This window comes from Mus pahari, chromosome 7 (assembly GCF_900095145.1).
Source record: "Mus pahari chromosome 7, PAHARI_EIJ_v1.1, whole genome shotgun sequence".
NCBI classification, from domain to species: domain Eukaryota; kingdom Metazoa; phylum Chordata; class Mammalia; order Rodentia; family Muridae; genus Mus; species Mus pahari.
Genome location: NC_034596.1, coordinates 75,591,931 through 75,602,795, shown reverse-complemented (window position 1 = coordinate 75,602,795; position 10,865 = coordinate 75,591,931). Strand labels below are relative to the sequence as shown.

Here is a 10,865-nt window from a genome sequence, read left to right as displayed (position 1 = left end):
CACACACACACACACACACACACATACACACATCAGAACTTGGCCAGGCAGTGGTGGCTCACGCCTGTGATCCCTTCACTTGGGAGGCAGAGGCAGGCGGATTTATTTCTGAGTTCGAGGCCAGCCTGGTCTACAGAGTGAGTTCCAGGACAGAGAAACCCTGTCTAGAAAAACAAAAACAGAACAAAAAAAGTAGGATGCACAAGGCTCTGGGTTCCATATCTATTTCCACTAACCTAAAACAGTCAACCAAACAAGTCCTGGGAAATTGTGGGTGCTTCAGAGTTCATGTGCCTCATTGGGAAAAAAAAAAATCTTAGATTTATGTGCCCTCTCAGAGTCTTCCATAGTTGGAGAGGTATAGATTCAGAAAGGATGGGAGTTGAGGTGGCAAAGCCAAATGTTAGCCTTGCAGTAACTGTTTTAACCCTAGATTCTTGCTCTCTGCTAAAGGAGGAGATGACCGTCGAGTTCTGCTATGGCACATGGAACAAGCTATCCATTCCAGGGTCAAACCCATACAGCTGAAGGGGGAGCACCATTCCAACATTTTCTGCCTGGCTTTCAACAGTGGAAACACCAAAGTATTCTCTGGAGGTAAGAAGACAGATTCTACCTTGGGAAATTAGTGAAAAGAGTGGTAAGGATGTATTTTTCTTTCCATATCTTACTGAGCTGTGAAATTACTGGCTGTGTATAATTTTTCCTTCTGTGCATTACAACAGTTTAGATGTGTGAATTAGGGATCCATCATCCTTTCTCCATGCCCCGCCCCTTTCTGCCTTGGGTGAAAGTATGCTAATTGTGTGCGCGCACACAGGAAGTAATAACCTTACCACATACGGTGCATGCTTCCTATATCTTCTGATATTTCATTTCTGTTCTATTGTATTATTTTTAATTATTAGTGGGCATGTGGGCATGTGTGCTCCTTCCATCTTTACATAGCTTCTAGGAATCAAACCTGAGCCACCAGGTTTGTGCAACAAGTTCCTTTGCTTCTCCTGACCCATCTTTCCAGCTTTAAATTTTCATCTAGAAAGATTCGACCATACTGTTTTTTGAGACAAGTACAGATGGTGACCTTGTCCTCTGACCCCCTGTGTCTGCCTCCCAGGTGCTGGTATGATAGGCATTTCCTGCCTTTCCTGCTTTTCATCCCGGCAACTGCTTCTGCTGTTTGGTGGGTTGATGGCAGAGGTCTCTTAGCCCAGGTTGGCCTTAAACTCCTAACTTATTATAGGATTATAGGCCTATTGTGAACATTAAGCTTGATGTAAAGCAACAACACCTTTTTTCTTTTAATCACATTTACTTATTCAGGAAGTGAATGCCATGGCGAGCAAGCATGTGGAGGTCAGAGGACACTTTACTGATGTTGGTTCTCTCCTTCCACCTGCCCTGATCACTCACTTTTCCCTCGTCATTGCTTTCACAAATTTTCATTCATCTGTATATTTTAAAGTGACTTTTTAAATATTGCTGAAGTTTCTTAAATTTTTATTTTTTTATTAGATATTATCTTCATTTACATTTCAATTGCTATCCCCAATGCCCCCCTATACCCTCCCCCTGCCCTGCTTCCCAACCCACCCACTCCTGCTTCCTGGCCCTGGCATTCCCCTGTACTGGGGCATATGATCTTCGCAAAACCAAGGGCCTCTCCTCCCATTGATGGCCGACTAGGCCATCCTCTGCTACATATGCTGCTAGAGAAAGGAGCTCTGGGGAGTACTGGTTAGTTCATATTGTTGTTCCTCCTATTTGGTTGCAGTCCCTTTACCTCCTTGGGTACTTTCTCTTGCTCCTTCATTAGGGGCCCTGTGTTCCATCCAATAGATGACTGTGAGCATCCACTTCTGTATGTGTCAGGCACTGGCATAGCCTCACAAGAGGCCGCTATATCAGGGTCCTGTCAGCAAAACCTTGCTGGCATGTGCAATAGTGTCTGGGTTTGGTGGTTGTATATGGGATGGATCTCCGAGTGAGGCAGTCTCCTTCCGTCTCAGCTCCAAACTTTGTCTCTGTAACTCCTTCCATTGGTATTTTGTTCCACTCTAAGGAGGAACGAAGTATCCACACTTTGATCGTCCTTCTTCTTGAGTTTCATGTGTTTTGCAAATTGTGTCTTGGGTATTCTTAAGTTTTTGGGCTAATATCTGCTTATCAGTGAGTGCATATCATGTGTGTTCTTTTGTGATTGGGTTACCTCACTCAGGATGATATCCTTCAGATATATCCATTTGCCTAAGAATTTCATGAATTCATTGTTTTTTATTGCTGAGTAGTACTTCATTGTGTAAAGGTACCACATTTTCTGTATCCATTCTTCTGTTGAGGGACATCTGGGTTCTTTCCAGCGTCTGGCTATTATAAATAAGGCTGCTATGAACATAGTGAAGCATGTGTCCTTATTACAAGTTGGGACATCTTCTGGGTATATGCCCAGGAGAGGTATTGCTGGATCTTCTGGTAGTACTATGTCCATTAAATTTTTAATTTACTGTATGTGCATGATATGTGTGGGCACATTGTGTAAACAAAGGTAAAAGGACAACTTTGTGGAGTTGATTTTCTCCTTCTACCTTATATGAGTTCAGAGATCAACACAAATCACCAGGATTGTGTGGCAGATCTGTACCCTCTGAGTCATCTCTCTTTGACCATAAATTAACATGTTAAAAAATTGACCATATTTTTATAGAGGAATTTTAATCCAGCAACATGGCTGCTCTGGCAAGGGATGGCATCCAAAGACCTGCTAGGTCTGTGATCGGCTGGGATACAGATCTTTAATTCTTCTGGCTGGAATACAGACACAGTCTTAGTACACACCTTTAATCCCAAACAGTGATGTCTAATTGAGGGACAGACAAAGTGACAAATAAGAGAAAGATTTGACTATCTTTGACAGTCAGAGATAGGATAAGCCCAACTCTCAGGAGAACAGCTCAGGAAAGAGAAGCTATTTAAGAACATCAGAGGGAGAGGAAGTTCAGATAGGAGTCAGTCCAGTGCAATGTAGTTGTTTGTTCATGAGTTCATGCAGGTTAATAGAGGCAGTTGAAGCCAGAAAATAAGGAGGAGCCAGATTAGAACAAATTACCCAGAGTTAGTTTAAGGCCAAACAGAGCAATTCAGGAGAAGCTGAGAAAAGCCAGATTAAATCAGTCAGCTTGGAGAGGAGTTTGAGCCATAACAGCTAGTTGAACCAGTCAGCTAGAATTCAGAAAGAACTAGGAAGAGTGAGCTTATTCAGCAGTAAGCAGGTAATATGACGCTTTTACAGGTTTCCTTTAACCCTTAGGGTCCACAGAATCAGGTGTAATCCAGTTGACCTGTCCAGCCTCCGTCCCCTTGCTGACTACACAACTTCATGTCTTAGGTGGCATTGGGCTGCTTTATTTGCCCCTTGTGCCCTCCCCACTTTTTCAAAATTTCTTGAGGCAGGTCTTGTTGGGTCCCAAGTTGGCCTGGCTGGCCTTGAACTTGAGGTAATCTTCCTGCCTCTGCTTCCTGAGTCCTGGGTTTATAGTTCCCAGCCACACATAGAGCCTATCCTTGTCCCACCTGCAGGAGTTTTCAGTTGCTCGAGTATCTTTGATATTTGATTCTTTGTCTCTGAACATGAAGCTAAAAGTCCTGTTTTCTCACAGTCCACCCTCCTCCTACTACTAGTTTGTGTGGTTCCACTCTCAGTTCTTAAAGGACTGGACAGAGTCTTTTCCAGTGCCCCACCATGTTTAGCACCTGGAAGGTTGAGTTGGAAGGCCTGAGTTAGTCTCTGCTATTTGTGTACACCCACAGGAGAATTTACAGCTAGGGCTTGGAAAGTTGAGATGACTTAGACCTTACTGCTGTTTTTGCTTTGTACTTATGTGACTTTGGACTATCCATTTGAGAGTGGCATATGTCTTTTGTCTTACACATGCATGCTTTAGTTGTTTTTGGCTTTATAAACCATTTGAAGACATATCATGAATATAGTGTTTTAGGTTCTTAGAATAAGAATGTAAGAGGAAGGTATAGTAGAAAGCTTTATCATCATTTAGGATCACACTTATCAGACTATAATGCTATGAAGGATGAGGTAGAAACAGCAGATGTTACCAGGGCCTCTCAAGTGCTCAGCCCTATTCTGAATGCTTTTTACAAGCTCTTGTCCTTGTAATACCCCAGAAAAGTAGACCCTTGTTGTCCCTATGTTCATGTGGACAGCCGGAGCCTAGAAATGTTAGAGGTTTTATTCCAGGTCTTATAATTGCTGGTTGCTTTGCTGGACATGGCGTGGCTTGCTTGGCCTGGTTGAGTGAACTGTTTTTACTTTTCCCGAATGACAGCAGTTTATTTTGGTCTGATCCCCTGAATAATGCTTTCTGAGAACTGTTGCCAGGTTATACTTTATTGCTTTTAAAAAACAAAACAAAACTGTAAAGACAGCTCTGTTAAATATTTTTTAAAAGAGAGAATATGTGGCTTTTTGAGACAGGTTCTCATGTATCCTAGGCTGGCCCTGAGCCTTCTGCCTCTACCTCCCCTAAGGGTAGGGATTACATACAAGCAAGCACCACTGTGCCTGACTTCTTAGATTGCCCTCATAGTCTCTCCTAACTTAACACTCCTATTTTCTATTATGTTGTATTTTGAGTGTGTTAAAATTTAGTTTGTGTGTGTGTACATGTGCACACGCACATATACAAATGTATAGGTCAATTTTCAGTAATGCAGTAATTAGTTTTCTCCTTCTACCATGGGTTCTGGGAATCAAGCTCAGGAATTCAGACTTTCAAGACTTCCACAAACTGAGCCAATTTATGATTTTTTTTTAAAGGAACTTTAAAATCCTATGTTGTCAGGTGGGAGGGATCACTTGCAGGAATTATGAAATGTCTATTTTTTTTCCCTTGTAGGAAATGATGAGCAAGTTATCCTCCATGATGTTGAAAGGTAAATAGATTGTTGGTGTGTAATGATAACTGACCATTTTTTAGATGAACAGTGGCAAATATCTTTTTAGACATAGATTTTAGATTCTGAGGGAACTAATATGGAACCAGTATTAGTTTTCTGAAACAAACCAATTCCTATAATAGTTTCAGTTTTATTTAAAGAAAGGAAAGATTTGCAAAGTTGATATACAATTAGAAATAATAGAAGTTTTTCCTCTTTATATTTATATGTTATTTATACATAATAAAAATTAATAGTTAATAATAACTAGTATTTATTGAGTTTTTACTGTCAGATGCCAGACATTGTTCTAAGGGATTTTTGTGTTCCCCACTTAACCATCACAACCATTTAGTGAGGGATATTGTTGATATCCATGACAAGAGGGAACAAAGGCCCAGAGCTCTTAGGTAACTTAAGGTCAGGTAATGCTAGGATTTTGTACCGGGTCTTGTTAGCTCAGAACTGTGCTGTTAATCCACATGCTAGTCTCCTGGGAGGCCCTCTACCTCTGCTGCTTTAAAATCACCCCTTTATTTTTGGAAATCTAGTACCACCCTCAAATCTCCATACAACTGATAAATGAAAACAAAAAACTCAGCTACTGGGTTATTTTTAAATACGTTTAGTGTAAAAATTATGAAATTCATACAAGTAATACTTTTAAATATACATATATGTTTTATGCACACATATTAGATACTTAATGTTTTTCACTTGAGCATTGCCCATTACCTTAATTTAGCATCTTGTTGATTTACTTGGGTTAAATTTCTCTTGGGAATGAAAGAAACTGAACTCTGTACAATGTTTGTGTGTCTATGTGTGTCTATGTGTGTCTGTGTGTGTCTATGTGTGTATATGTGTGTATATGTGTGTATATGTGTGTCTATGTGCTTTTCTGTTTCTCAGCAGTGAGACCCTGGATGTGTTTGCTCATGAAGATGCAGTATATGGTTTGTCAGTGAGCCCCGTGAATGACAACATTTTTGCCAGCTCTTCAGATGATGGCCGGGTTCTCATTTGGGATATCCGGGAGTCTCCCCATGGAGGTAGGTCATTTTGGACAGTTTTGGATTGTGCTGAACAGTCTGATTACAGTCGGTGTATGAGTAACATCCAGAGAATAGATGTATAGGCTTCTCACATGCAGCACAGACACATGACACTGGAGACCCATCCTGCCGTGAGTGGTCACAAGAGGAATACATTTACCAATCATTCTACAGCTACCTGTCACTGTACAAAAACAAAATCTGAGTCTAGCTGTGTAACTTAGACTGACCTTGAACGCACAGTCTTTCTCCTTCAATTACAGAAAAGGGGCACCAGGCAGGGTTTTTGGTTTGTTTGTTTGTTTGTTTTGTTTTTTGTTTTTGTTTGTTGATGTTGGAAGACACAGTTCTTCCCTAACCCTTCAGGGAGCATCATGAACCAAAAGGGAAACTATACTGGGCTGCGTTGTCTTCATTTTTCACTGTTTTACTTTGTCTTCATTAAATTTAGATATGTATAAAACTTGCAAATTTATAAGCATTAAAGTTATAGTAACTTGGGGGGCTAGAGAAATGGCTCAGTGGTTAAGAACACCGACTGCTCTTCCAGAGGCCCTGAGTTCAATTCCCAGCAACCACATGGTGGCTCACAACCATCTGTAATGGGATCTGATGCCCTCTTCTGGTATGTCTGAAGGCAGCTACAGTGTACTCATATACATAAAATACATAAATCTTAAAAAAAATATGATAACTGTATCAGGAGTCGGTTGTTTTTAGGGAATTCATTTTACTTCTGTAGACAGCTCACTTTCCCATTTGAGGTAGGATCTGAGTGTTTAAGTTTGACTTAAATGGGTTTGATTGTTGTTAGGGCTCAGGGAGACATGAAAATTGGTGCCTCATGGGGTGTGTATTACATGGGAGTGGTGCCACCTTTGGGGTGGCAGTTAAGAGTCTGCTCCTCCTGTGTCCACTGCCTGCTCCTGCTAGAGTGGTGCCTCAGGTGACTTGATTGTAATTTGTTTTCACAGAGCCCTTCTGCCTGGCAAACTATCCATCAGCCTTTCACAGTGTCATGTTCAACCCTGTGGAGCCCCGGCTATTGGCCACAGCCAATTCAAAGGAAGGAGTGGGGCTCTGGGACATTAGGAAGCCTCAGAGGTAAGGCCTGCTGGCTTGTAAGGACTTCAGACTTGCCCTTCTTCATTTCTCAGGAGTAGAATTAGCAGTGTTGCAAGAACGTGTGGCGCAGCTGTGTGAGCTCAGTTGGACTTCTCTTACCACGCCCTGCTTCTCTGAAGCAGGAAAGCCTACTCCTGAGCATCAGGCGGGTGACGCAGAGCACTCTGCTTCCTGTGGAGTTGGAGCTGTAGTCTGGACTCTAGATGGGGTCACTTCTGGGCATGTCTGCAGAGATGAAAGTCTCCTTCAGTCCCTCCCTACCTGCCCAGGAGCTCTGCTCTGGGGGAGTGGGAGTGGGGTTGGGACCCAAGAGAGTTGGACATCCCTAGGTGGACTTAAATAGAACTGTGAACTACCAAAATTAACTGGAAATTGTTATCTGTTCATGTAAGTATAGTTTTTGAGAAGGAAATCCTTAAAAGAACTAAGTGGCTCAGTTAACAGCGAGGACCTTGGGGTCTTAGCAGCTGATTTGTTTCTCCTTCTGATTTTCTAATACACAAGTATACTGGCAAGTCCTGACTAGAAGCAGTAATTAGGGAACTTCAGGAGTCATTAAAAGTGGTGAGGATGAGGTGTATAGGAGGCTCTTTCATGATCCTTATGTCCTGGGATGAAGACAGGGCCTCTTTTGGCACTTGTACATAAAACGTGCCTTGTTTATAGAAACAGTTAACTTCTCTGGAAATGCTATGTGGAGATGAATATATCTCTCTGTGAAGCAATCTTGCAGAATGCCATGGAAAAGGAAGCAAGGTTCTCATTTAAGGGACCTTTGATGAAACAGGCAGTTAAGTAGAGGATTATCTTTCTTGATTTTCAGTACTGGCTGATTCTCTCCCCAGGGCAGGCAGTTGAGGAGTTGGAACTACTGCAGCAGAGGAGTGCCTCTCATGTTGAGCAGGGTTCCCTGAGGGTCCAGGGCTGAGGAGACTGCCTCCTCACTCTGTCACACATCCTTCACCCCTCCTGCTTCTCTGTCACATAGTGCCATGCCCTCACATGGGCCTTTGCACTGTTTGCCTAAGGAGGGCACTGTCTGCAAAGAGGACAGCCTCTTAGGTTCAGTGTTCTCTGCCGTTTCAGTACAATGGTTCTATACAAATAGGTCAAATTTGGACCCAACAATGCCAGCGTCCCTCCACCTTGCTGCCTGCTCTACCTGGGGTGGAGCACTGAGGTTGCCTCCAGTAGAAAGCTTGAGTGGTTTATGATGTCACAGCAGTGTGTTGAGAGGAGTGTGCTAATGTCTTCATTCTGATCTACCCCTGGGATCCCCAGCCAGTTTCTTACTGTGCACTGAGTGGGCCCTCATCCCCTTTCCCCTTGGCTCCTCTCTAAATATTGTTTCTTTTAAAATTTCTAAGCCACTCAACATGTTTGAGTAGGAAGGAGTAGGAAGAAGGTGAAAGGGTCTCTGGGAGCAGTTCCAGGCCCATGTGGAAGGGTGATGTGCAGAGGAAGAGGAGGGGCTGGGCAAGCATTACGTGGGAGAGGCCCAGGCCCTAACTGATGATCACCATTTTATTTGTACAGTAACATACATTGGATTGAGACTTTTATGTAGAAAAGTATAGAGAGAAAAGAAAAATCCATTTGAATGTCTTATCATCTCATTTTTTTCCTAGTCTGTAGTCACTGCCTCTAAAGTCACACTCTAAATACAGTGAACAGTTTATGTGTCTGTCTTTTTGGAATATAATTTAATGCTGATACCAGTAAGTGTACATATCCTATGAATGATGGAAACATGTAATATGTAATAATACCCATGCTCTATGTGTGTATGAGTGCATGGACACACATGTTCCACAGTGCGTGTGCGGAGGTCAGAGAACAACTTATAGCAGAGAGAATTCTCTCCCTCTACCGTATGGGCCTCGGGTCAAATTATGTCCAGTTTATAGGATGTGGGAGAATCTGAGGGGTCTACTCTGAAGGGCTGTTGGGCACCTAGAGGTATAATCTCCTTACTATCATGAGGAGGCCTCCCTCCCACTGAGTACCTTTCCTTCCTGGCACAATTTATGGATATAGAGTTGTTGAACAGTTTCTTTTGCCTTCTCATAAACCACACTATTCCAGTTCAGCTTGAAGCCTGTGGGTGTACCGTACAGTCATGCTGTCCCACTGCTGCCCTGAAATAAACCATGAGAGGACTGGTTGGCAGGATAAAATGTTAATGGTGGGAAGGACTTGAGTTAGCATCTGCTCTGACCTCTTGAGGGAACTGTAAGGGAAGACACTCACAAGCAGGCATTCTTCCAATCCAATCTGAAGCCTTAAGACACCAATGTGGAGACAGGGTATTATAGTCCAAGATGACCCCAAACTTGCTATATAACTAAGGATGACCTTGAACTCATGGTCCTCCTGCCTCTGTCTCTTTACAGGCCTATGTCACCACATGTGATTAGTCTCTAAGTTTTTGCCTTAAAAATATCCATTTAAAACATTATTTTATTTTATGTGTATGAATGCTTTGCTTATATATATGTACAACTTTGAAAAGTCTAAAGACCATTTTTCATGATAACATCTAAAACTGAGCCATAGGCTTTCCTTTCAATTTCTTGATATATAGTTTCTTGATATATTCAGGGTCCCAGCATTTCATAAAGGCTTAATTTTAATCTTAAGCCCTCAGATGGCTTGCCTGGCCCAATAAACTCAAGGTTGGAAAGTTTAGCTTTTGGAGTTTAGTGGTGATGACAGGGCCATAGGGAGGGGAAACTTGCATAGAATTGACTAAGAGAACTTCCCACCCACAAGTATATTTTACATATTCAGACTTGATGTCATTGATTTCATTTAGAAAGTTTCTAATGTATTTTCATAGCATCCTCCTTTGTCAGTGCCGACATCCCACGTTTGCCATGCTCAGACACCTGCAGTAGCCTTGGAACAGTCTTTAGAACTGAGGGCCTCTACTGTCTAGAGAATGGAGAGAAAGCAAAGTGTCCCCCGTTCTTGCTCTGCCCATCTGACTCCTTCATTGCCTGTTTTAGCTGTCTACTCACCCACCATCTCCTTCCCTTTCCACCTTTTTAGTTTCCGTCAGGAACTGTTAGTTTTATGTCAGGCAGCCATCTCTAGCTTTGACAAGGATAATAGGGGAGGTGGTTCTTTCTCTCCTAATAATAAAACTAGGCAAGTAAGGAATTCCTATAAAGATTTAACATATGAGATGATATCTTAGGTATTGTGTAAATGACATGTGAGGAAGTGGGCAAGTACAAATTCCTAATAGTGTGGTTGGATTTTGTCAACTTGACAAACCTAGACTTCGGAGAAGAAGGAATCTCAGTTAAGGAGTTGCTTAATCAGATTGGGATGTTGGCATGCCTGTGGGACATTTTCTTGATTGCTGATTGATACTGGAGCTAGCCTACTGGGGTGGTGCCACCATGTGGTGGGTGTCCTGAGAAGAGAGGTATGAAAAGGGTATCCTGGTATCTAAAAATGTTGAACATCTCTTTAGGTGCTTCTCAACCATTCGGATTTCCTCAGTTGAGAATTCTTTGTTTAGCTCCGTACCCCATTTTTTAATAGGGTTATTTGATTGTCTGAAGTCTAATCTCATTAGTTCTTTGTATATATTGGATATTAGCCCTTTTGTCGGATATAGGGTTGGTAAAGATCTTTTCCCAATCTGTTGGTTGCCATTTTGTCATATTGACTGTATCCTTTCCCTTACAGAAGCTTTGCGATTTTATGAGGTCCCATTTGTCAATT

General features: G+C 42.1%; 1 protein-coding gene across 3 annotated transcripts in view; it reads left to right on the top strand.

The window, feature by feature from the left end:
- The window catches only part of Dcaf5 (DDB1 and CUL4 associated factor 5), a 96,389-nt gene that overhangs the window by 25,542 nt on the left and 59,982 nt on the right, over positions 1–10,865 (top strand). For all 3 annotated transcript variants that reach the window (XM_021201617.1, XM_029540622.1, XM_029540623.1), the window contains exons 2-5: positions 454–597; positions 4,911–4,947; positions 5,863–6,002; positions 6,980–7,109. In XM_021201617.1, coding sequence (XP_021057276.1) covers positions 454–597; positions 4,911–4,947; positions 5,863–6,002; positions 6,980–7,109 — 451 coding nt within the window. The remainder of the gene's footprint in view (positions 1–453; positions 598–4,910; positions 4,948–5,862; positions 6,003–6,979; positions 7,110–10,865) is intronic.